The sequence below is a fragment of the Indicator indicator genome, chromosome 20 (genome assembly GCF_027791375.1).
Source record: "Indicator indicator isolate 239-I01 chromosome 20, UM_Iind_1.1, whole genome shotgun sequence".
Classification (NCBI taxonomy): Eukaryota; Metazoa; Chordata; class Aves; order Piciformes; family Indicatoridae; genus Indicator; species Indicator indicator.
Window position 1 is genome coordinate 6,087,490 of NC_072029.1, and position 27,277 is coordinate 6,114,766.

The 27,277-nt window shown below is 42.6% G+C and overlaps 1 protein-coding gene across 1 annotated transcript in view; it reads left to right on the top strand.

The window, feature by feature from the left end:
* Positions 1-21,731, top strand: part of SPAG6 (sperm associated antigen 6) — a 42,505-nt gene extending 20,774 nt beyond the window's left edge. Inside the window, exons 5-11 of the mRNA XM_054389962.1 lie at positions 4,861-5,066; positions 6,116-6,289; positions 9,531-9,683; positions 12,991-13,182; positions 15,525-15,641; positions 19,259-19,404; positions 21,659-21,731. Coding sequence (XP_054245937.1) covers positions 4,861-5,066; positions 6,116-6,289; positions 9,531-9,683; positions 12,991-13,182; positions 15,525-15,641; positions 19,259-19,404; positions 21,659-21,731 — 1,061 coding nt within the window. The remainder of the gene's footprint in view (positions 1-4,860; positions 5,067-6,115; positions 6,290-9,530; positions 9,684-12,990; positions 13,183-15,524; positions 15,642-19,258; positions 19,405-21,658) is intronic.
* The last annotated feature ends 5,546 nt before the right edge of the window (positions 21,732-27,277 follow it).

Genomic DNA, 27,277 nt, shown 5'->3' on the forward strand with positions numbered 1-27,277 from the left:
GTGCTGTAATTTTGCTATTCATTATTTCCAGTGTTTGTGTTTGAACAGAAGTGTGAAGTGTTTCAAATGCCATCAAAATACCATCGGGTCTGTGAAAAGTATTTGGTGAATTTTAACTTAGACCATACACAGTTATCTAAAATGCAAATTTCTTACACTTCAGATATGCAGATAACTTAGTTTTCCATTTGCTTTGCCTACATCAAAGTTGTAATTCATGAATCATCTCATACCTGCTTCAGCATATTGTAAACTGGTAGGAAAAAAACCCTAAACAACACTGTTCATACTCCAGCAGATTGCTGAGAGTGGAGTTATGCTTATTTTCTGTCATGTGGTGGGAATCTTAGGGTCACAGGATAGCTCACCTTAGAAGGGACCTCAGAAGGTCTCTAGTCCAGCTTCCTCCTCCTGCTCTGCTCTTGTGAGGCTTCATCTGGAATATTGTGCCCAGTTCTGGGCCCTTCAGTTCAAGGAGGGAACTGCTTAAAAGAGTCCAGCAGAAAGCCACAAAAATGATTAGGGGAGTGGAACATCTCCCTGCCAAGGAAAGGCTGCGGGAGCTGGGGCTCTTTGGCTTGGAGAAGACTGAAAGACTGAGAGGTGACCTCATTCATGTTTATAAAGATGTGAAGGGTGAGTGCTGGGAGGATGGAGCCAGCCTCTGCTCAGTGATGCCCAGTGATAGGACAAGGGGCAACAGGTGTAAGCTGGAGCAGAGGAGGTTCCATGTGAGTATAAGGAAGAACATTTTCATTGTGGGGCTGCTGGAGCCCTTCTCTGGAGACATTCCAAACCTACCTGGATGCATTCCTGTGTGACCTACTGTAGGTGATCCTGCTCTAGCAGGGAGGTTGGACTCGATCTTTCAAGGTCCTCTCCAACCCCTAACATTTTGTGTTTCACATCTGCAGTGTCTCCCTTCGCCAAAGTCTTCCTCATGGTTTAATGGCCATAGTGGTGTTAGATCAAGGTTGGACTTGATGCTCTTAGAAATGTTTTCAAACTAAGATAATTCTATGATTCTATATTGTTCTGGACAAAAGCTACTATTTTATGGTGGGTTTTGAGTTTTAGTTCTCTTACATCTGAGCATACACAGGATAACATTTCCTACTTTTACTCAGATAGGGATAAGTTCTGCTTCTTCATCATGTAGTTGGACAGGTTTCTTGAGCTGTACCCCAAACTGAAGATTCAAGCCCAGGATTTTCATAATGTTCTGTGCAATTCAATGAGGTCCTCAAATTAGTTTTTCTTAGTTGTCTTTCTCCTTTTCAGCTATTAGTCTTCTCTTTGCCCTTACAATGCAGTCTTGGCATAATGCTCAGAAGAGTCTCTTTCTAATTTGTTCCAGCTCTTTTAATTTCTTTGACTGAATATTTATTAAAAAAAAATCTTCTTGATAATTGTATTTTCTCCTTTAACTCTTTCTTAACCTTCATGTTTTACACCTCTGCCTGTGTTTTGTAATTGGGTAGTAAACCTTTGTGAATTCTTTGGTATATAGACTGAATTAATGATGTTCTGCCAAGTGGGAAGGTTAATTGAGTCTCTTTTTGAGAAAGAATTACAGTTGTCATAGAACTATTAATCCATGGAATCGTAGTTTTGAGCTGAGTTTGCAGGAGAATGTCATGAGAAAATCTGAGAAGATCTACATTTTCTTTTGTCCCTGCCTCAGCTTTCCTGTTTTTCTGACAGTCTGTTTGCTGCCTGTCTTTTGACACATGGTCCAACCCTTTAAGTTGTAAGTTATTAGCCATGAACCTTATAAACACCACTGGAAGAACAACCATTTTATAGAATCACAGATTCACTAAGGCTGGAAAAGACCTTTAAGATGATTGAGTCCAACCATAACCCAGCTACCATGACCACTAAACCACGTCCTAAAGCACCACAGTTACAGCTCCTTGAACACCTCCAGGGATGGTGACTCCACCACCCTGGGCAGCCTGTTCCAATCCCTGACCACTCTCTCAGTAAAGAAGTCTTTCTTAATGTCCAATTTAAACATCCCCTGGCACAGCTTAAACCCAATTCTTCTTGCCCTATCGCAGGTGACTTGGGAGAGGAGACCAACAGCAGCCTCACTACCTTTCTACAGCTACCTCACCAGCCTTATAGGTAGCTGTAGAGAGCAATAAGATCTCCCGTTAGCTTCCTCTTCTCTGGGCTAAACAACCCCAGCTCCCTCAGCTGCTCCTTGTATGACACGCCCCGAACCCTTCACCAGCCTCACTGCTCTTCTCTGGACACATTCCAGGACTTCAATGTCTTTCCTATACTGTGGTGCCAAGAACTGGACACAGTACTCAAGCTGTCAGGTCAGGCTGTCAGGCCTGGAGTTCCCTGGATCCTCCTTTGGCTGTAACACTGGCAAGCCTCCAGTCATCTGGCACCTCCCCGGTTAACCAGGGCTGCTGAGAGATGATGGAGAGCAGCTTAGGCAAGCTCCTCTGACAGTTCCCTCAATTAATTAACCATGGCCAACAGTAGCCATCAGTATTTAAATGATATCAGACTTCTAACATCAAGAGCTTATCTAAATTGGATCAAATTTAGTTTGCTCTTTTAAAGTAACTTTTATGGTTACTTTTGCATGCCTGGGCTCAGCTGTGACCTTAAAGTATTGCTCTTTCTCTCCCTACTTGAACTGAATGATTTCAGCTCCCGAGGCATCAAAGAAATCCATTCTAGTAGTATCCTGTCCCTCTTGATTTTCTGATATTAGTATCTCCTAGCAGACTGAAAGCAACTGAGCTGGTTGCTCTGAAGCTGATTCTGAGGCCACTGTGGGATTGAATCATGGGGAGTGTTGGCCAGTAGTTCATGATGTATTCCACTTGGTCAGTGTACAGCATCGAAACACGATGTGAAGAAACCAAGTATGGCTTTTTCCATGAAAAGTTGAATGTAGCTTGTACCACTCATATTGAGGAGCTAGTTTTCAGGTTTGTTTTCAGATATCTTTAATTTTACAGAATCACAGGATACTAGGGGCTGGAAGGGGGACCCCCAGAGAGCATTGGGTCAAATCACCTAGGGCAGGCCACATGGCAACACATTAAGATTGGCTTTGAAAGTCTCCAAAGAAGGGGACTCCACAACCTCTCTGGACAGCCTGCTCCAGGGCTCACAGTAAAGAAGTTTCTCCTCATGTTGAGGTGGAACTTTCTGTGTTCTAGTTTATATCCATCATTCCTTGTCGTATTACCAGGTGCCACTGAAAAGAGCCTGTCCCTGTCCTCTTGACACCTACCCCTCACATATTTATAAATGTTAATAAAATCCCCTCTTAGCCTTCTTTTCTGCAGACTAAACAAGGTGTAAAACAAACTACAACATTTGAGTTTTGTTGGAATCTTACAGTTTGTCTTTGGAGGATGCCCACTCTACTTTTTCAGTGAAACAGTTATTTGAAAATTGAATCTTGAAGGGTTAATTTTGTATCAGTTTAAGAATGGCTGCATTATTTATTATATTTTTGTGAGGTGGCATTGATGCTTCAAAATATTATCTTAGGGAAGAACACACAGTGTAAATATTTGACTTGTCACGTGTTGGAGTGTGTGGCTATAACTCACTAATTGAAAAGAAATCTGGCCAGGAACATTATTTGGATATTAGCAGCATAATGATGACATGACTTAGAGATTTCTTGAGAAACTATATTGGTCTATGTATATTTAATGAAGTACACGAGATTTTTCTTAGTATGAAAATCTCCTTATGGACGGACTATAAATCAAAAGCTAAGTTAGGGGCTTGAAATACAACAGCCATATGTTGCCATGGTACTGTAAGTCAAGATAAATGTTAAAGATAATAATGGATATGCATAATAAGGTGTAGCAAAACTGAACTAAGAACCTAATAGATTATTGAATCCCCCATGATTTTTGCCACCATTTTAAAATAGCACAGCTTGGTTGTAGTATAAATTTTTCTTCTGATAGCCAGCAATATTTATTTTAGGACTGTGATTAATGCTGCATGCAGGGAGAGAGCTAATGAATGTCTAATAGGGTAATTTTTGTCCCTGTCAGCTAATGATATGCTGTGATTTATTTATTTATTTATCTATTTATCTATTTAAATCCCCCCCCCCCCCCGTAAGGTGTTAGTTAAGGATATTGTGCTATTCTCAGACACACAATATCCCGCTGATGATATTTCTCATTTGTCTAATTGTGTCTGATAGCATTTTCACATCATTACAAATTCTCTCTTGTCCCATGTATGGAGCCAAAGCCTAGTTTTGATCATCAAGTTCCATTCTGCCCCCCAATCTTTTATGTAAGATTTTATGTCTGGTTTTATTTTATTTTATTTTATTTTATTTTATTTTATTTTATTTTATTTTATTTTATTTTATTATAGATATATTTCTGTTTCTGGCATTTGATCTATGCTAATATTTGCCTATCATTTAAAGAGGGTAAAATGCACTCTAATTAGGTGGTTGGTAAAATTTTGGTACTTTGGCTCTCTGTGTTGTTGTTAGCCATGCATAAAATGCTTTCCTATTGATCAGTGCAGAATAGCCAGGGTTTAAACAGCTGACATCTGCTTACTTTAAAAAAAGAAAAAGAAAACAGAATAACAAACCATTTCAGCCTAATCTACCTCAAATGTGTGCATGTAAATGGGGGTCCATCTATTGACCTGCATTCTTTTCAGTTGTGGATTGGTCCACACGGTTTATGAAACCAGGAGGGCTGATTTGAAATGCAGATGTCGAGACAGTGAACTACTCCCTCCCCTTTTTCCTTTGCTGTATCTGTCAGGGTGAAAAATGGCTTGCACAAGGGTCAGTCACCCATACTCACTTAATTACTTTCCTTGGACCTACAGAACTGTCACAAGCTGTGGTGGATGCAGGCGCTATTCCTCTTTTAGTGCTCTGTATCCAGGAGCCAGAAATTGCTTTGAAAAGGATTGCTGCCTCAACTCTCAGTGATATTTCAAAGCATTCTCCAGAGTTAGCACAGACAGTAGTGGATGCAGGAGCTATCGCTCACTTAGCTCAGATGATCCTCAACCCTGATGCTAAACTGAAGGTACATTTAAAAATTATTATTAATTTTTTGGGGTTGTTTTTTTTTTTTGCTTTTTTTTTCCATCTCCAAGTCATTATTTGATATCGAATCAAAGGCACTGATGTGCATATTTGTTTAGGAAGATCTTGGTTTGGGTGTTAAGAAAATGTAACTACGCAGTGACAAAGAGTTTTGGACATGTTCACAGATTTAGCTAGTGGGTAAAAACTGCTGCTCTGTGAGGAACAGCAAAACTAACCTTTAGAATGGATAATATGATTTATATTTTTAGAGTTATATAGTGTACGAAGAATACAACAGATATTTTTAGTAGATATAATTTGCACAGTTCAATCACAAAAAAGATTTTTGCATATTTAGAGTTATGCTTTAAATCAGTTCATATTAAACGTATTAATGTCTTTTAGAATGTGCTGAGGTGAATAGCTGTTGCCAAAGGTTGAGTCACTGGAGTTCAATTGGCAAAATATTTGTTCCTTCATATAATTTTCCTGTTTTACTCTAGCAGGAACAGAAGACAACATTAAAAAAAGCCACTTCAGACAAATATAAATTCTCTAATGTTGAAGTCTGACAGACCAAACTGATGCAAATAAAGCTACTTTCTGTAGGTTTCACTAGATTTTAAATTACAGTTCTAAATGGTGCACATACATATTAAATGACAGTTCTAAATGGTGCACATACATATTAAATTACAGTTCTAAATGGTGTGTATATATATATATAAAAACAATATATATAATATATATTAGAAAAAAATAGATATGTATTAAAAATTTTATATATATATATCCACAATTTTTTAATACATGGGCAGCACGAGTGGGATAAAACATAAAAAGAAACTTTTATTCAGGAACCAGCGAATGTTCTGTGCCATTCTCTTCGTGCCTGAATTGACTCAGTGAATTGTGAAATAGCTGCAATTGTTTTCCCTGCCCCTGCTTTGTTTTCCTTGGTGCAGTCGGTTTTCGGAGCGCGGGAGGAGTGTGTGTCGTGGGGGTGTTTGTGTACTATTGATTCTTATAACCATTTTTGTTTACTAGCGTCAGGTGCTGTCAGCTCTGTGCCAAATAGGAAAGCATTCAGTGGATCTTGCAGTGCTGGTGGCTGAAGCAGAAATTTTCCCAGTCGTGCTCACATGCCTGAAGGACTCGGATGAATACGTCAAGAAAAACGGTGCAACTTTAATTAGAGAGATAGCAAAGCATTCGCCTGAGGTAAAACCTTGAAAAATGCAAATACAAGGTCATATCATCAGAATTTTTACACTTTAAATAAAACACAGGATTGTTCTGGCATTTGCTTTTCGAAAGGGAGGGCAAATAGCTGTTTGGTGTGTTGGCTGGGGAAAGATGGAAATGCTTGCTGATATGAGATGTGTATTGAATAAGAATTGGGGTAGGAAAGTGAGAATGGTGCCGTGTCTACCTAGCTGCTTCCTTCCAGAAGATAGCTGTGCAGAGAAGGAGTTTTAGGCTGACAGCGATTGTCAGTCCCAGAAACTAAAAGTATCATGAGAAAAGCATTGCAGAAGTCACACTACCAGCTAATAAATGACAAGATCATCCTTTAACAATAACAACAATAACAATAATAAGAACAACAACAACATCATCATCAATAACAATAATAATGAAGAATTATTACAATTATAAATATTATTATAATAACATTATTATTATTATTGTTATTGTTATTATGTGGTGAGACCCTGGAATGGGTGGTGGTTGAGGGCCCATCCCTGGAGGTGTTCAAGGCCAGGCTGGATGAGGCTCTGTCCAGCCTGATGTAGTGTGAGGTGTCCCTGCCCATGGCAGGGGGGTTGGAACTAAATGATCCTTGTGGTCCCTTCCAAGCCTGACTGATTCTATGATGATGATGATGATGATTACTATTGTTATATAGTGTGTGTCTTTTTTAAAAGATCTGCTGGGGTGCTGGGATCACATTTTAATTTTTTTTTTCCCAACGGCAATGAAGGTAAAAAACTATTTATTATGAAACTGATCATAATTTCTTTTATTAGGTGGAGTTATTATTGAGTCTTAGCATTGGCAGTGCTTTTGCCCATAGTTGATACAGGAAGGTGGGGATTTTTGGCAAAGTCAACACCAAATGAACAGGAAAACCAAATAATTATAACTATGTTAATCTGCCAGGCCATAGGGCTAATTAAAAAGCTCTAAATGTGACTCTGGAATGAAACACAAGCACCTTGTTTGTGGAACACACTAATGGTGAGTGCAGCCATTTCAGAATCATGATAGGAGTGTTAAGTGAGAAGTGTTTGAACATGATTATTGGGCTGTTTCTTCAGCTTCTTTAAGCTGCTGGTGGTTAAAGGCTGCAGTCTGGTCACATTTCCTGCTTCCCCTCTGCACCTCATGAGCAATGCAACTTCAGTGTCTCAAGGAAAAGGGAAGAAATTCTCAAAGGCAGGCACAAGGGTCAGAAGAGCTGCTAGCAGAGGATCTCCCTGCAAGCAGAACTGGCCACTGGCTCTCCAAAGGAGCTGTAGGAAGTGTATTGGTGATTCCAGGTTTGATTTCAGAGTGACAGTGATCTCTGTCCATCTCTGCGTTGGCTCTATTCAAGCAGAGACAACGTGCAGCAGAGACAGCTCGGCAAATGGTATTTCTGGAGGAGCTGGCTCTGCCAGTTCTGGGAGCACTGTGGCTTTAGGAGCTCAGCTCTCTATCTGCTTATGCTGTCAAATTCATGTGAAGGCCAGGATCTGGGTGACTTGCGACAGGACCTAAGGGTCACAGCACTGGGCAACGTGTAGGGCCTCTGTGCATCCAATGCATATGGCTGTGCTCAGATGTAGAACAAAAAAGATGCAAACAGACTGGAAAGTGCCCAGAGAATGACCACAAGAATGATCAGAGTGAAAGCCCTTCTTTGTGAAGAAAGGCTGAGGGGGCTGGGGTTGTTCAGCCTGGAGAAGAAAAGGCTGAGGAGAGACCTTCTTACCATGGTACATGGTAATATGTACATAAATGGTGACTATCAGGAGGATGGAGACTCTCTTTTTGACAAGGAGTCCCATGGAAGAGAAAAGGGATGATGCGGACAAGTTACTGCTGGGAAGATTCCTGTTGGAGTCCAGAAGAAAATGTTTCCCCATGAGAGCAGTCAGACATTGGAATCATCTCCCAAGGGAAGTGGTGGATTCCCATACACTGAACAGTTGTGAGACTCAGCTTGCCAGGGTGCTGGGCCAGCTCATTTCAACTCCACTGTCACCTAGAAAGATTGTAGCAGATGATCCTTGGGGTCCTTTCCAACCTGGCATTCTGTGATTCTGTGACTTGGTTTTCACTGGCTGCTGTTCACAATTGTGTGAACATTTTTTTCTGAGTAATAACTCTAAATTTCATCTAGCTGCTTCCTGACTAAACCAATCCCCTTTGAAAGGCTCCAAAGAAATCAAACAGACTGGAAATCCACATGCCCCATTTTTTTTCCTTTATTTTGACTTTTAAGAACACAGGGTTTTTGCCTTGGAATCTTTGGGAAAAATCATAGATACCTAACAAGACAGAAGAAAATAATCTAACAGGAAATTTTGTTCATTCCTCTGGATTGCTGGTATCATACATCCTTTACTGCTGTTCCTCAAGTGATGTGAGAAGTGATACCTTTTGGAAAGAAATGTGATGCATAGCTTGAATGCAATTTATAGAATCATAGAATCACAGAATGGTCAGGGTTGGAAGGGATCTCAAGGATCATCCAATTCCAACGCCCCCTGCCATGGACAGGGATACCTCACCCTAGACCAGGTTGCTCAGAGCCACATCCAGCCTGCCCTTAAAAACCTCCAGGGATGGGGCAAGGCTATGTAATTTGGCATTCTGGGACAAACCATTGCCCATCAAGTGTGTTCTCTGGACAGCACCCTCAGAGTACCCCAAAACAGCAGAATGGTGTAGTCCAGGTTAGTTTTGCACATCTATAGCAGTTGTCTTTGGTGTCATGCCTCAGTGTGGGGGATCCACAAAGGCTTTTATGCCACAGAAGTCATCTAGAATGCAGGTGAGAGAAGGGGTGGGCCCTTCACTCTGTTCTTGCACAGAACATATGATGTTGGCTTGGGAATGAGTGGGCACTAGTATGAAAGAATATCTATCTCAGCAGGTGTGTCTGGTTCAAGGGCATTCATGAATTAGGCTCTCATTTGGATGTTCTTTTGGTGTATTCTAATGGAATTGGCAATATGTCATTCCATGCTATACAGCATTAACAATTCACACTAAAGTCAATCAAAACCAGAGTTTGCAAAGCAGCTTCATTCCTGAGGACTTGATGGTGCAGTTGGTGCCCTACAGTCTGCAGGACACATCACTCTTATTCAGGTTTGATTCTGTAAATGGGGAATGAGAAGGACTTTTCTAACGGGGTGCTTGATGGCTGTTGATACTTCACAGTATCTAATCTCTTCATTTGTCTTTTCAGCTTTCAGAGCTCATAGTCAATGCAGGTGGAGTTGCTGCTATGATTGATTGCATTGGCAGCTGCAGAGGCAGTGTCAGGCTGCCTGGCATCATGATGCTTGGCTATGTAGCAGCTCATTCAGAGACCCTGGCCATGGCAGTGATTGTCTCCAAGGTTAGCTATCACTTTTGTCCTCTTCCTATACTTATTCAGTAGTCTTCTGGGGAAGGAGATGCAAATTAACACAGGCAGAGGATGCATTCTGTGACAGAATGATGTACTTGCTGTTGATGAATGTCCTTTTCCACACCTGGAATGCTGTGTCCGGTTTTGAGTTCCCCAGTTCAAGAGAGACAGGGATCTGCTGAGAGTACAGTGGAGAGCTACGAGGGTGATGGAGAGACTAAACAGCTCTCCTATGAAGAAAGACTGAGAGCCCTGGGGCTGTTTAGTTTTGAGAAGAGAAGACTGAGGGGGGATCTTATCAATGTCTATAAATATCTGAGGGGTGGGTGTCAAGATGATGGGGCCAGGCTCTGTTTGGTGGTACCCAGTGAAAGGACAAGGAACAGCAGGTACAAGCTGGAACACAGGAAGTTCCACCTCAAGATGAGGAGAAACTTCTTTACTGTGAGGGTGCTGGAGCCCTGGAGCAGGCTGCCCAGAGAGGTTGTGGAGTCTTCTTCTCTGGAGACTTTCAAAAACCACCTGAATGCACCTGTGTGACTTGTCCTAGGTGATCCTGCTTTGGCAAAGAGGTTGGACTCGATGATCTCTTGATGTCCCTTCCAGCCCCTACCATTTTATGAATCTATGAGTCTCCAAATATCATTGCCTGCACTGCTGAAGTTGTGGCAATCTGATTAAAGTGTGTCTTTATGAAGTTGAGTCTTCTCTGAAAGGTCCTTGACTAGTTTGTGAGCCTCCATTTGTATTACAGTGCAGTGTGGTGCACTTGCATGGATACAGTAAACAAGTCAGTGAATTTAGGTAGTCTGTTTCCTCTTAAAATAGATATTTGTGTCCTCATTAACCTCCTTTTTGAAACAATGATGTCAATGGTATGTTCTTCATTGCACTAATGTGGCCCTGCTAGAACTGCTTAAGTAGCCTTGCAACAGAAATTTTCAAACTTGAAAAGCCCTCAGTTTCTAATGCAGTGTGGTTTGATCCAGCTCTGCAGGTGATGTGTCAAAGGAGAGAAGATATACATGTGAGGTTTAAATAAATTCTGCTGGGCAATCACAGAATCACAGAATGTGAAGGGTTGGAAGGGACCTCTAGAGATCATCCAGTCCAATCCCCCCCTGCCAAAGCAGGACCATGATACAGAAGGAAGAGAATTTGCAATAGGTGAAATTAGTGCCTGACATAATATTCTGATGTGCATAGTGCTAACTGATGACAGGAGGAAGGAGGGAATTTCTGTAAGCATTGTTGGCCCATTTTCATGCTATGGCAGTCATTTAAACTACACTGCATGAGTGGAAACAACAGAACAACAAAAAAAGGAGGAACAGAAACGTCTTTTAGTAGGAATGCAAGATAGAAATGGAAATTGCTGCAATATAACATCAATAATTCCACAGGGAATGTAGGAGTCATAAAAAAACCTACTCTTCTGCATTTGAAAACTGAAGAAATAGACACTTTTTTTCTTGCCCTCTCTGGAGGTTCATCCTCTTTGGATGTGTGCCTGTGGTTCTCCACTTCCAGGGATGCCTAGAGCAAATATCCTCCTACTGTTGAGTGTTTGACATTAAGTGGGATGAATCCAGGATTGAGTTAATGAGGAAGCACCTAAATGCTAAGATTCCTAAGAGTAATAATTGTTGCTGCCATAATTGATGGGAATGCAGTGAGAGATTTTATAGGGATCTGTGCAAACTCTTAATGAAATTGAATATTTTTATGAATAAGACACAAAATAAAGCCACAAGCAATTAAAAAAAATTGGTTAAGGGGAAACTAAGCTTGTGGAGGACAGGGCTTGGTGAACTGAAACCATTTGGAATGGGCTGCCCAGGGAGGTGGTGGTGTCACTGTCCCTGGAGGTGTTCAAAAAAAGATTGGATGTGGCCCTTGGAGCCATAGTTTAGTTGTCATGAGGTGTTAGGTATTACCTAGTAAGTTGGACTTCATGATCTCTGAGGTCTTTCCAACCTGGCTGATCCTGTGATTCTGTGAAAGAAATGGAGTGAGGCATAACCAGGTGCAGTTGCATGTCTATGGTGCTGTGATGTGAAGTGCTAGCTCCATTCCACGGTATTGTGTCCTGGAAAGGATGAATTTTGGAAAATAGTGTTGGGGATCATACTTAATCATGGTCTTCTGCTGCAGTGCAGTGGCAAAATCCCCTCAACAACTCTGTCCTTGGTGTTGTTAAGGAGTAGAAGATGAAGCATTATTGGAATGGAGAAATTAATCTATCTCTAGGACTAATACAGATAGGTCTGTTGTCTGTATTTGAAAAGGATCTGGAAAAAAACCTGCAGAGTGTGCAGAAAAGACTGAAAAAGGATCCAGGGGATGTAAAAAAAAAGGTTTTCTAGTTAGAGGTTTAGTAGCCTTACCTTACCTGAAGTGGCAGGATTCCTGTTGAAGTCTCCTGGCGTAACACACCAGCTAGTAAATAGCTCTGTAATCCTGTGGAGGAAGGGTAAAAACTGTGACCCTGAACTAGAAGAACTTCAGTAATGGCTGGATGTGAGTGAGGGATTCTTCATCTCTTCATGTCTTCAGATCAAGAGTTGAAATCTGTCCGGAAGTGATTGAATGAGACAAACAGGAACTACTGCACTCAAGAAGTGGCTGATAAATTGAAATGCGGAGCAAAAATAGAAATGGGTAGATTCAGATTGGATGTTAGGAGAAGTTCTTCACCATGAGGGTGGTGAGACAGTTGAACAGGTTGCCCAGGGAGGTGATAGAAGCCTCATCCCTGGAGGTTTTCAAGGCCAGGCTGGATGTGGCTGTGAGCAACCTGATGTAGTGTGAGGTGCCCCTTCCCATGGCAAGGGGGTTGGAACTGAATGATCCTTGAGGTCCCTTCCAACCCTGACAATTCTATGAAACAACAACAACAAGACTCAGGCCCTTCTGGTCTTAATCTGCTTCCACAGATTCATAAACACTGAAATTCTTTTATTTCCAGTCTGACAAGACTGAAGCCTTTACTCTTAGTACAGCCTGAATTGTGCCATATATTCCTTTATCCTTTAAACTTGTGTTAGCTTAAGCTGCCTTCTGTCTCAGAGCAGTGAATCTGTTTCTTTCTTTAACCACATTTATTAAGATTTATTCAAAATTCTTGCTAGTCATGATGTTGTGAAAATATGCCAGCAGTAGCATGCCTTCTCTTATAGCTTATTTTGGAAGAGTGTAAGCTGAGAAGGGGAATTTTCTAACAATCTGTAGCAGTTTCAAGTCGTCCTTCTCTGGTGCAAATCTGTAAAGGTTGTGCTTTCGATTGCTGCTACAGGGAATACCACCACTGTGTGCCTGCCTTCTAGAAGAACTTGAAGATCATATTAAAGCAGCAGCTGCTTGGGCCTTGGAACAGGTTGGAAAACACACTCCTGAGCATGCACGTGCTGTGGCGGTGGCAAACGTGCTCCCCACGCTGCTCGCGACGTACATGGACCCCTCCAGCTCAGCAGATCTTCAGCTGAAAGCAAGTATATTTGTAGTGTCTGCAGGGTGAGGTATTTATTGTAATCAGCAGCATTAAGTGCTTAAATCTGCTACATGAGATGTGCCTTTATTGCTGTTCCAGGCATGGATTTCCTGGGTGTAGGGTGCCCAAAGGCTCTGTCATATCTGGGGATTGGCTGGTGTGTAATCAGAGATTCATAAAATGGTTTGTGTTGGAAGGGACCTGAAAGATCAGCTAGTTACAGCCCTCTTGCCATGGCCAGGGACACCTTCCACTAGATCAGGTTGCTCAAAGTCTCATCCAACCTGACCTGGATCAACTCCAGGTTGGGGACATCCACAACCTCCCTGGGCAACCTGTTCCAGTGTCTCACCACCCTCACTATGAAGAATTTCTTCCTAATCTCCAATCTAAATCTCTCCTCCTCAAGCTTCAATCCATTGCCCCTTATCCTATCACTACAAGCCCCTGTGAAAAGTCCCTCCCCAGGTTTCTTGTAGGCTCCGTTCAGGTACTGGAAGACCACTACAAGGTCTCCTCAGAGCCACCTTTTCTCCAGGCTGAACAGCCCTGATGTGGTGCATTCCAAATCACATGGTACAGTCACAGCAGCCTAGTCCCTCGTTTTCTTCCCAGTCTAGAACAGAGTTTTGTACACCCACAAATGCTATCATTTCTTGTGAGCCACTCATTTCTAATTATCTACCTTTTTGTTTGTTTTAAGTATAAGCTCTCATACCAATTATTGTAGTCCTTGGAGTAGATTTTGCTTATTTACTTTTATTATAATAAAACTCTAACAAGTGCCCAAAGCTCTGCTATAGAGAACATGGAGCTGTGCACATTTGGGTCCTTCCTTCTGTGGGTCCTAGTAGAGCTGGGCTTTAGTAAAGTGAATTTTTGAATGCCAGGAAGGGAACGTGAGTGTAAAACGTGACAAATTATGGTCTCCTGTGTTGTACTCTGCTTCTATGTGTTCCACTGGAGCATAGAGGCTGCCCAGGGAGGTGGTGGAATCCCCATCCCTGGAGGTGTTTAAAAGAGGCAGGGATGTCATTCTGCATGACATTACAGAATCACAGAATCAACAAAGTTGGAAGAGACCTCCAAGATCATCAAGCCCAACCCTAACTAATTAACTAGACCCTGGCAGTAAGTGCCTCATCAAGGCTTTTCTTAAACACCTTCAGGGATGCTGACCCTGTTACCTCCCTGGGCAGCCCATTCCAATGGCCAATCTCTCTGTCTGTGAAGAACTTAGGAAGAAGTTCCTTCCTGTGAGGGTGGTGGAACACTGGAACATGTTTCTCAGAGTGGTGGGGGAGGCCCCATCCCTGGAGACATTCAAAGTCTGGCTTAATGGGGCTCTGAGCAACCTGATCTAGTTGGGAATGTCCCTGCTTACTGCAGGAGGGTTGGACTAGATAACCTTTAAAGACCCCTTCCAACCCAAACCATTCTCCTGTCACTTCACTGCATACAACTCAAGCAGTTTTGGAGGCTCCAAGCTTGGAGGTATTCAGATCCAGATTGGATTGGGGCCTTTGAACAACCTGGTTTAGTAGGAGGAGGTCCCTGCACCATGGCAAGGGGTTGGAACCAAATCATCTCTAAGGTCCCTTCCAGCCCAAACCATTCTATGATTCTTTGTGGTGCTGAGGGACATGGTTTAGCACCAGGCTTTAGGTAGACTTGGATGGTTGGACTCAGTGATCTTAAAGGTCTTTCCCAACCCAAACAATTATGTAACTTTCCTGATCTGTAAAATAACTTTTGTAAAGTCATTTTCAGTGGTCACTAAAATATCAAAGCTGAATTAGCTGTACCCAAGAGGATCATTACTGCTTGGAGCAGTCAACACTGATTCTGTTTGCAGACACTAAGAACTGATGTACAACTCTTCCACTCTCTTTCCCTCCCTGCCTGGAAAACAGTGCACTTTGCTATCCCAGACCAGCAGACTATCCTAGTAAAGCCACTTCTAAAATACACAATCTTTTAAAATGTGTTTTGATTTAGTTTTCTTATTTTATTACAGTGCTTCAATTTACTTAAAGGATCTCCTCCTGCTCCCATTGTAGTTAAAGGAAAATTGCATGACTCTGAAGATAACATAATAAAAAATCTGATGCACTGTAGGTTTTGAGGTTTAATAAAGCTAAATAGAAAATTGATTCTTCATTAAGTGACCAGATAGATACCATAGTTTTTATTCAGAAAATGCTCTTTGAGAATTCTGATCAATTTGCCTTTTTTTTTTTTTTTGTTTTGTTTGGATCAGACTTCAGTGATACAGAACATGAATTCCTGTTGTTTTCATTTATGTCTTACTGGAGAAATTTTATTTTGCATTTCAATAGGCTAAAAAAGCCTTAAAGAGCATCCTTCAGAAATGCACCCATCTTCCAGCACTGGAACCATTGCTGCATGATGCCCCTCCCACTGTTATGAAATATATTATTGAGCAGTTTAGTAAGGTAAGAAAAGGCTCTGCTTGATGAATAATATATAAATTGTTCTCCATTTAGCAATGGAAAATTTAGCTCTCATTCCAAAGATGAAGTCTCTCTGAAGGTCTCAGTTGTTTTCTAAGGATCCTCAAACATCCCCTGCAGCAGCAGTTTGGAGCATCCCATTCTTTTGTCTGATAAAGTTGGATAATGTTTCATCTGGATCCTGCCATAATTCATCCTCAGACTGGAAAACCAGTTGCTTATAGCAAGGTGTTTTGTAATTCCTTGCCTCCTGAGACTAAGTGGGATATTAACTCATGTGCAAATATTTCACTGAGCCGATGTGTCACATCAGTCCCAGTCACATCTGGTTTAGATAAAGCCCAAGCTGCCTGTACAGGAATGCCTTAAGTGAGGCATCTGGGTCAGGGCAATCCCAGGCACTGATACAGGCTGGGCAGGGACTGGCTTGAGAGCAGCCCTGAAGAAAAGGACTTGGGGGTGCTGGTGGAGGAGAAGCTCAACAGGAGCCAGCAGTAAGCACTTGCAGCCCAGAGAGCCAAGCAGAGCCTGGGCTGCAGCAAGAGAAGTGTGGCCAGCAGGGCCAGGGAGGGGATTCTCCCCCTCTGCTCCACTCTGATCAGACCCCACCTGGAGCTCTGTGTCCAGTTCTGGAGCCACTATTAACAAGAGGGATCTGGAGGTGCTGGAACATGTCCAGAGAAGGGGCACGAGGATGAGCAGAGGGCTGGAGCTCCACTCATATGAGGACAGACTGAGAGAGTTGGGTTTTTTCAGTCAGGAGAAGAGAAGGCTCTGAGGAGACCTTTTTGTGGCCTTCCAATATCTTAAGGGGGCTACAAGAAAGCTGGGGAGGGACTTTTTAGAGTGTCAGGTAGTGATAAGACTGGGGGGAATAGAGCAAAACTAGAAGTGGATAGATTCAGATTGGATGTTGGGAAAAGTTCTTCCCCATGAGGGTGGTGAGACACTGGAACAGGTTGCCCAGGGAGGTGGTGGAAGCCTCATCCCTGGAGGTTTTGAAGGCCAGGCTGGATGTGGCTCTGAGCAACCTGATCTGGAGTGAGGTATCCCTGCCAGTGGCAGGGGGGGTTGGAACTGGATGATCCTTGTGGTCCCTTTCTAACCCTGACAATTCTATGATTCTATGTTGCAATCTAGAGTATGAAGGCTTCACCAGTTCTATCCTCAGTAATTTTCCAAATCTCAGTTAAGTAATTGTAAAAATCCCAAATCTTTTCTCATCCCTCTCCAGATCTGAAGCTGTTTGTTGTTAACTGCATTGTTGGTTTGAGCGCAGCTTGTTTCAAAATATTTCAAATTGTTTAAGTAACTGCTAACTAACCAGGAGATTTCCAGTGTCTGCAAGGTTCACTAGCTGTTTGGGAATCCTGCTATAGACTCTCTCTGCAGTGTAATCTGCTAACAGGGGCTGCCAGGTTCTCTGGAAACAGCCATGGAAAACCCCCTTCCTTGGCAATCAGCTGTGATTAGCAGGGCTCTGGAAGCATTGGTTGCAGTGCAGGTTCCTGAGTACACTGTCACGCCTGGGGCTGTCCTGCCTTCTTGCTAAGTCTGCACAAAGACTGCAGATTTGCACAGTATCCCCTGCTTCTTCCTTCTGTGTGCTGACTGGAGCTATTGATGAGCTGAGTGCATTGTAATTGATTACCCAACATATGGATTCCAGCATTGTTGGTTGCTGAAGTGGTTTTGTAACTTTCATGGCAGCCGATGTCTTTTTTGTTTTAGTTTTGTTCTCTTCTGTTGTGTTAAACTAACTACACTTGTCTGGTGTTTGCTGTTCTGGAAGTATATACTGAAAATTAAGTTCTCTGCAGTAAAAGTATTTTTCTCTCCTGTACCATAGCTTGGGAGTTTCCAGTTCTTGGAGCTGTGGTAGTTCTGTGGGCTTATTTATAGCCCAGTAAAAGGCTTATTTCCCAGCTGTGCTTAGGGAGGGATGCTCTCTGTTCTTGATGCTGGACTGTGTTGTGTTAGCATCATCATTTTCAGGGGTTATGCAGTTCTGGGTTGTCTCAGTCTGGCCTGGGGGAAGGGACTATGTCTCAGAGGTGCTGTCTATCTTTAGGGCTTCTTCCAAGAGAGTTTTCTGCTGTCTTATCCAGCCTGGGAGTCACAGTGTGGAGGAGGAAGGCAGGGAAAAGGAGCCATATCCTGTCTCCTTGCTAGTTCCTCCTTGGAAGTTCTTGTGGGAGATAAGTACAAACAGCCATCTTCTCAGTTCCCTCAACCAAACCATCACACTTGGTCCTGACATGCCTGTGGAGCACGTAACAGGGAGAAGTCTCTCTGCTCCCCTGTGTTTTTCTTTACCTGTCTGTTGATTTTGTACAGCCTGGAGGGACCAGGGGAACAAAAGCTCTTTGCCTGTATGCATAGCAGAAATCTCATCCTTCTTTTCCTCCATCCTTTTAGGCAATCCCTTCCTCCTCTGAGGCTCTTGGTTTACCCTGAGATGCAGACAAATTTATGGCTTTGTCTGGCCAGTGTGAAGCTTACAAAACGGTTTTGCTCCCATAGTATGTAACTCTCAGGGCTGGGTTTAAACCTCTCTGATTTTGTTGTAGATGCAGCTGACATCTTGCATTATCTCTCTTGGTTGTTTTGTTGTTTGTCTTTTGTTTTGGTTCGCAGTTTCTTTCCTCTTTTCTATTGAAAAGATTTCTATTTTTATTTCTTTTTTTTTAAAATTATGTTTCCTCTTTTATATATATATATATAATTTTTATTTATTTATTTTTTAATATTATTGCAGCTCTGTGGGTCTATGAACTACAGCCTGCCGTTCTCCTTTGCCCAGCCCCCACTTCCCTCCCTCCCTGCTTCCCTCCTTCCCTCCCTCCCATCCTCTGGACAGAGCTGCATATTGGCATCACTCAGGGAGCACAGAATGCATTGTCTGATCATTTCTGCTTCTCATCCCCTTTGGCTGCAGAAACTTCACATTTTCTGCTTTGTGTGTGTGTGTGTGTGTGTTTGTAAAAGGCTTCCATGGCTACACAGTGTGCTGTAGGATTTTAATATCTAGGAATTTAATAGCAGTGCAATGCTTCAAGGCTGCATTGTTCACTTGCAACAATTCTCAGCATTGTTTTCCGTGCACTAATCTATACTCTATCGTTATAATGATATAAAAGTCTGCTCCACAATTAAACTGTGGGAATTGACATAAAAGACCCCAATAACTTGGTTTAAGTGGAACAGATGCTGTTGTTCTTCCATGCCAGCGTTCTGCTTTTATTATCTATTTAATCTCCACAATCTTATTGTCTCCCCAGGAACAATTCAAGAAATATTATTTACGGAAAGATAAATATTCAATTCATTACTTTTATCTGTGTTACCTATTAAAGGGCAGGTTCCATTATGTTCTAACCAGAAAGGGCTGGCTTGTGAGATCTTTTTTTCCTCCCCACCCCCCTGCCTTGTACAACTGGGCGTTAAAACACAGTAGTCATTACAGATGTGGTTCCTCTGCTCTTCCATTTCATCCATCCTCTGAATTAAAGCCAGATAAGCAATATTTGAGCCTAGTAGTGTAGAGAGTCCTTTAAAATAGAAATAATTTTTTTAATGTATTTTTTTCCTGTGTGTAGGTGTTACCACATGACAGCAAAGCACGCCGGCTCTTTGTGACCACCGGTGGGCTTAAAAAGGTGCAAGAAATAAAAGCAGAGCCTGGGTCTCTCCTTCAGGAATATATCAACACCATTAACAATTGCTATCCAGAGGAAATTGTAAGGTAGGTGGGGGGAAAAAAAACAATCAAAATTTAGAAATTATTTCTTCAGTGTTTTTATTTATTTGTTTTCACAGAAAGGAGAAAAATGGCACAAAGCAAGGATTTTAAATGTTATTTTCACTTCTGCATGAATGCTGGCTTTAATGAAACAGCCTAACATCGGGTTAACTGCCCCACTGGTGACACAACTGCTAGACACTGACTTTTGAACACTTTCTCGATTGTTTTGGAATCAATTTTCTTTGTCTGTAAACAAAGAGCAAATCATCAGGCTCTTGTGAGAAGCTGGGATGAAGAGGCAGTCCTGCACTGCCCAGCCAGGCTCTGAGGCTTCAGCACAACCACTCTCACATGCATGGATGTCTGTGGGAAGCTTGGTTTATCTTGGTGACTTATTTATGGATTCCTCAGGCTTCAGAATACTGCTGGTGGCATCTTTGGTTGCATCCTTGACTTCCCTAGAGCCTGTCTTCTGAAGCAGTGTGTTCAGAGGCTCCTTTGAAACTTCCTCTGATGTACGGAGGGTCCAGAGTCTCTCCTGCACAGTTGCTCTGCCCACAGCTGCCCTTCCTCCCCCAGCCTCATCATGAGGCTTAAGTGTTATATAAAAGGACCATACACCAGCTGTCTGCACTAAGTTGAACTTTGCCCTTAATGAATACAGAAACACTATTAAATAGCTTACAGTCAAAATGTCACCATCCTAAATTGTAATAATGAGAGAAATGCCCTCCTAGATTCTAGATACCCATTTACCAGTCCTTCACTCCATCAACACATCAAAAGGATGCTGTACTCATGCACTCCCTCTACAGGCTCTGCAAATCTGCATCATCAATTTTAATTACAGCCACCAAGTTGCTGCTAATAGCAGCTGCTAATAGCAGCTAGGAACTAAGTCAGGCAAAATGAAGCCCTGTTTGCCCCCACAAGGAAAAGCAGTGGCTGTTGCATGGCTAACAGCAAAATCATAAAGAAACTTCGTTCTGCAGCTAATACTTCAGAGGGGAAGAGGATGTTTGCTTGCTTTTCTGGAGACAATGTTGGTTTTGTTTAAGGCAATTTATTCCCCCCGCCTTGTAAATGAAACTGGGTTACTGGTGTAGGCTGGGATGTAATAAAGAAAAGGGCCCCTTCAAGCATCTCCTGCTTGCCTCTTTGTGCTACTGCCCCATGTTGGTTGTGCTGCCTGAGGCACTGCTGTTATAATAGACTCCAGCTCTGGGTTTGTCCTGGAGACCTGTTATTTTAGGCTGTTTGCAGGCTGAATATAATAACACAGGGAGAAATTAGCTTTACAATCAGAGAACTAATATGAGCCTTAAAAAGAATCACATGATGCAGAAATCATCCAGAAAATGAAAATGAACAAGGTGAAGGGATCTTCCTTGAGTGTGAAAACATTGGGGATTTCTACTTGAATACATTTTTAGGCATGCATTACATGGAAGTCTGTTCCTCTTTCTTTACAATTAAAGCTCCCAGGACTCAGAGATGCCAATTTACATAGCTGCAAAGCCAGAAGTGTACTGAGGATGTGTCTTTTTAGAATGACACAGTAATAAATTTCAGATACTTGCAACCTGGAGAAGAACCAAATGCAGCTCTGGTGATGCTTACATATTGGAAGCATGGACCTGGTCCATTGTGGAAACCCAACTGAATGACAGCAGGACAATAATGGCACCAGAGAGCCTTACTCTAATGAAAACCTATTGGATAATCTTTGTCCTTGAGTTGGCATTAGGGAGAGGAGGTCATTGTGATAATTTTTTGTTGTTGTTGTTCCAGAATCTATGTCTCCTGCATTGATGTAGACTTCACATTAGCTTTGGGGTGTGTGCTTGTGTTTGATGAACAGCAATGCACTGTTGTTGTCTGGCAGCCTATGGCTCTGTGTAAACTCCTGGGGTTTTTTATTAAAGGCCATGATTTCAAAAGAAGTTAACATCTACACCTGTAAATGAAGGAAAGACCTGTGGCTGCTGGCCCTTTCTAAACACCAGCCTCTTAGCTACATGGCTTCCAAGAAGCTAAAGATAGTTTTGACAACCTGACTTCCAAGTGTCAGCTGGAAACATCTTAAAACATTGTAGAGGAGTGACTGCAGAATTCCTTGCCCAGTGCTTCACAGGTGGATTTGCCCCTGATCAATAGAAATATGAATGGTGTTTCATTACTTTGCACAGAATGTGCCTTGTAGTCTAATGCACAACCAAAATGTTTCTTTTTTTTTTTTTTTTTTTTTCCCCAGGTATTATTCTCCTGGATATCCTGAGATGCTTCTGGAAAGAGTGGAAAATTACCATCCAGCTTCAGAAACTTGATTTTTTTTTTCTTTTGAAAGTTTTGTTAGAGCTGTATTTCACCTTTCTGTCTTTATGACTGTACCACAAATACAGCTCCTGAAACTCTTGATTCTGAAATCTCCTTCTACTGTTCCAACTGCCGAATGAGCTCAGCAATTCCAGCAAGCTGCACTTTCCTCTTTATAAACTTGTTTGTGGCAAAGATTTTGCTCTTTTTTGTTTGTCTCTAACACTGCTACCAGATATTGCAGCACATAGGAATGAAATTCCATGCAGGGGGAGGATGATTTATCACAGAAGCTTTTTTAGAGGCAGCCATTTCCTTTTCCTTCCACAAGAAAGGTTTGTTATTATCTCATTCAAATTTTAGCCTTCTCAGTACTGTAACCATTTTCCCCTTTTGCCTTTGCATATTGTTTAGAGCTTCCCAAGCTTCATGAGGGGGGAAAAATTTGACCCCTGTGCCTTTTCTAATTATGGAATCTATTCTTACTGGGCTATCACCTACTGCTAGCTTTCAGAAATTGAAGTGATGTGATTTTACATCTCCCACCATGTTAATAGCTGCTAAATAATGAAATAACCAGATCTGGTGGTGATAAGAGGGCTGAATTTGGCATGATGGGATAGTGTGGTGGTCCTGGCATGGTAGATAATACTTCTGCAAAAGTCCTCCTAATCAAGGCAGGATTCACTGTGGAGGGAGGGAGCAATATACTATTTGGTGTATGCATTGTTGCTCCTCTGGGAAAGGATGGAGAGAACTCAGAACTTCCATGAGCACAACAAGAAGGATCCTGGGAAGTTCAGTTTCTGTCACTCAGAAGAGAGGAGAATTGCTTGGCTGCAGGAACACTTAGCAAAGTTCTGAGCACATTCAGAAGAAACTAGGGGGTGCTTGAGTCCTGCTGATTTGAGTGGTGGGGTGAAGGCTGCTTGCTGCTTAGTCTTCAGGATCTAAAATTGCTGCAAAATTGAGCTGAAACACACTTGGAACTTAGTCTTGAAGTTGCAGATCACATCAGCATGGAAGCTACTGGAGGTATGAGCTCTTGCTTGTCTGGAGAACATCCTGGCAATATTTTTCCTTCTTATGTGGAATGAAAAGGCTTTTACATACTGTACTGTAGCAGCAGGCAGAGACATACAACCCTTTAGGATTTCCTAATATCTGACTGTCATTTATCATGTTTTGTTCTTTTAACCATGCAGCAGGTATGGCTTTTTCCTTTTTTTTTTTTTTTTTTTTTTTTTTTGTGGTGGGGGTGTTGTTTGTTTGGGGTTTTGTTGGCTTTGTTTGTTGTTTTTTATTTTTATTCTCCCCCTCCAAGAATAATAAACAGTGTTTCTGGAATGGGATGTTGGAATACTGGCAGCCACAAGGAAAGACAATATTTGAAAACCCCTGCAGGAGAGAAACTTGTCTGCATTCTTAAACATATTAACTGAATGAGTTTATAAAACAGGGATGGTCTCTTCTATTACTTGTAAAACAGGAGCCAAGGCTGACTGCAGTTGGAAATGATTTGCAGTGGCTTTTCTCTGCCAAATCACTATTTTGTTTTATTCTTGTCAGCATATTTTTTTCAGCAGTTCACAGCAGCCCTGATGGGCTATCTCATGTTAAGGTTTCACACTACAGAGAGCTGTGCTCCTGCTGGGAGGTCCTTGGTGCTTTCAGACTCTCCTCTTCAGGAGGAGCAGGGGATGCACAGTACCTGAGATGGGAATTGTTGGTGTCGTGAGTGCTGGTATGGAAACCACACCAGCTGGGTTCTTTTCCTTTGCCCACATCAGAGTGAAAACCCTTGGAACTGACTAGCTTCTACCAAGTGCCTTTTAGTTTTTTGATGTTTATATTCTGACATTATTAATGCTAGGACACAAATGTGAGGTCTGTGTAAAATACTGTTGCAATAATGATTTTCTCCCACGCATTATGGATGTTTACAAATCAAACCTTGCACAATCCCGAAGAGAAAATGTAATCAAAAGGCTCCCAGGCAGTCTTGAAGGATCTGAAGCCTTTCTTTTCCCTGCTGGAACAGAAGTGGTGCAGAGGGCTGAATGCAGTTGCAGTGCAGATGGGAGGCAGGGTGTGCACGGCGCTGCGTAGCCAGAGCTGCATCATGTGCCTGGGAGCACACCCACCCCACACAATGCTCCTGCCGATGTTTTGTGCCGCCAGAGCACAGAGGCTTCTGTCCCCTGACAAATGTGCTCCTGCTGTGTCGCGCTGTGCTACACTGTAAGGATTCCACAGGGTTAAATTTCAATGCCTAAACAATTTGTTCACAGCCTTTTCACAGTCTTTTTCTGATTCCTGACAAAGGAAATGATTGCACGAGGCAAACCTTCAAAGCGATCTGATTGTGCGGAGCACAATCTAAATCAGACCTGCAGAAATACATCTTTACACCAGCCAGGCACTTCTGTCCTAGCCCTCTGCCTGTGGCAGGCAATCACAGAATGGCCTCTTGTTGCAGGGCTCTCCTGGATGATGCCACATCCCATGAGGCTGTGGCAGTGGAAACTCTCCTCCTGCGTGCTTTGAGGCTCCTCATCTCTCCTTTGCTGGCAGGCTGCTTCCCTGCACTGTCCATGCACCTTGTGGCTGGAGGTTCCCTGCTGACAGGCATCTGCACAAGGCAGGTGTAGCCCTTCACAGCAGGGTGATCCCTAATTTGTACCTGAGCCTTAACATTATTAGGGCAAGAGTAGCTGTCTTCCTGGAGTGCTTCATAAGCTCTGATGTACAGCATTTCTGTTCTTTCATTTGACTTAAGTCCCCATCTAAAACCATATTAATGTTTGCAATTGCTGCTCTGCCAAGCTTCAAGTGCATATCATTTGTCTAAATTTCATAGAACAAAGTGGAGATTTGCTTTTTAATTCCTTGTGAAAGTGCTGTTCCCACGCTAGTTTGTGGCTGTGATGCTGCAGAAGATGAAGAACAAGGCTCCTTTTGCAGCCTGAGCCTGACACCAGCTCTGGGTGTTTGTCTCAGCAGTACCTACTTCTGAGCACAGGGACACACAAGCATTTCAAGTCCCTCTCATGGAGGTGGCTTATTAAGACACACAAAGAAAATTCAGCCAGTGCTTTGGCAGAAACAACTGTAAGTGGAGACAGCCCTTAAATCATTTTGCCAGTTCCTTTGACTGCAGCATTGGGACTTTTCAACCCAAGTCTTTAAAGATCTTCTCTGGGGGCCCGAGCCATGATTTTTGTCTACGTCACTACAGCTTTTATTACATCTGCAGATGTAAACCAGGCCCTTGAAAGACCATGTGGATGTGTAAAACTTGACCATATTTCGTTCAGTGGATGGATTAACAGGCCTACAAAAGCTCCATTCTTTATCTGAATGACTGGAAACCAAGAGGAGCTGAAAAGGGGAACTTCAAGGAGTTCAACTCTTGTGCATATAATACATTCTGCATTTCCAGAGGGATTTACCAAGGGATTGCTTTGTCTCATCTGAAGTGACCAATCTGCTGGAGATCTGCATCTTAACAAACAAACGAGCAAAATGTTGAAGGAGCTGAATGGAACTGATGAAGGAAGGAATTAATCTCATTTGGTAAAGTAAAGCATAAAGTTACTGTAATTAGGATGTGGCTGGAGTGTTCCTGGTTTGGTCCAGGGGTTGTGAATTTAGCTTGACCAAAAGGAAGTTTTAGGCATGGAGGCTGATATGGGATAGCCTTCAGCTTCTGGGGTAAGTTAATTTACAAGAACCCAGGGCAGAATGGCTTTCAGATAGAAGAAGGAAGATTTACACTGGAGATTATACACTAAATTCTTTCCAGTGAGGGCGGTGAGACACTGGAACAGGTTGCCCAGGGAGGCCATGGATGTCCCCTCCCTGGAGGTGTTCCAGGCCAGGTTGGATGAAGCCTTGAGCAAAGTGGTTTAGTGGAAGGTGTCCCTGCCCATGGAAGGGGGATTGGAATTAGATGATCTTGAAGGTTCCTTCCAACCCAAGCCATTCTATAATTTTATGATTTCTGAGCATTTAGAGGTAGCTGGCTATTGTCCTTTCAGGTGAGGAATCTGTGAAAGCATGTGTGTCAATATTTTCCCCAATGGCTGCTTGGTGTCCTGTATCTTAGTTGTTAGAGTTTTAGACCTCACCTTGTGATCAGTGTAGAAAGAAAATATGTGAGTAGCACTAGACTCCAAAGCCAGTGGTTCCACTTCTTGCATTGACATAGGTTTGCTTTTGTGGGCTTGGGTAGCTGTTACAAATCCCTGTGTATCATCATCTTCAGCTGTGAAGTCTGTTTATACTCCTTTGTTAACTTGCAGAGGTCCATGCAGCAGAACTTAAGTTCTTTACAACTGATTCACAAAGGAATGTTGTTCACAAACCTGCCAACGTTCAGCTGAGAGACCTTTGAGATGTGGGGGTTTGGGATTTAGGCTGAAGTAAAAAGGCAGTGGATTTTGTGCTGGACAACAGGCTGACCATGAGCCAGCTATGAGCCCTGCTGGCCAGGAAGGCCAAAGGCATCCTGGGGTGCATCAAGAAGAGTGTGGCTAGAAGGTTGAGGGAGGTTCTCCTCCTCCTCTGCTCTGCCCTGGTAAGACCACATCTGGAAGACCGTGTCCAGTGCTGGGCTCCTCCGTTCAAGAAGGACAGGGACTTGCTTAAGAGGGTACAGAAAAGGGCTACAAAATGAGTAGGGCACTGGAACATCTCTCTGACAAGGAAAGACTGAGAGAATTGGGGCTGTTTGGTCTGGAGAGGAGAAGACTGAGGGGGGAGATTTCAGCAATGCTGATCAATACTTAAAGGGTATACTTAAAGGTGTCAGGAGGATGGGACCAGCTCTTTTTTAGTGGTGCCCAGTGACAGGACAAGAGGTAACAGGCACAAATTCAGATACAAGAAGTTCCATCTAAACATGAGGAGAAGCTTCTTTAATTTAAGGGTGACAGAGCACTGGAGCAGGCTGCCCAGAGAGGTGAGGGAGTCTCTATCTCTGGAGTCATTCAAGACCTGCCTGGATGTGTTCCTGTGTGACCTTCTCTAGGTGAACCTGCCTTGGCATGTGGTTTAACTCAGTGATCTCCAGAGGTCCCTTCCAACCTCTACCGTTCTGTGATCTGTGAGTTTCCTCCTCTGACAGAATTTGCAGGGATCTTGGAGAAAGAGGAAATTACCCTGTCTGCCATGACTATGCTAAAACTATTGATGTCATTTTTGTATAACACTGAGCTGCTAATATTGATGCTGCTGTGCTGTACTCTGCAGTCAGCTCTATAATTTAGCTACTGAAAATGCTAATTACGTTATTACCGCTGCGCTGTGTCTTGAGATCCTGCACAAAAGATTGAATTAGAAAATACAGATAAGCAATAGCAAAGCATATTGCCATGATGAGAATGTCTTTGACACTGGGAAGTGCTGGTGTGCTGCCTTTCACAAGAAGTTTGGCCACAACAACCCCATGCAGAGCTACAGGCTGGGGTCAGAGTGGCTGGAGAGCAGCCAGGCAGAGAGGGACCTGGGGGTACTGATTGACAGCAGCTGAACAGGAGCCAGCAGTGTGCCCAGG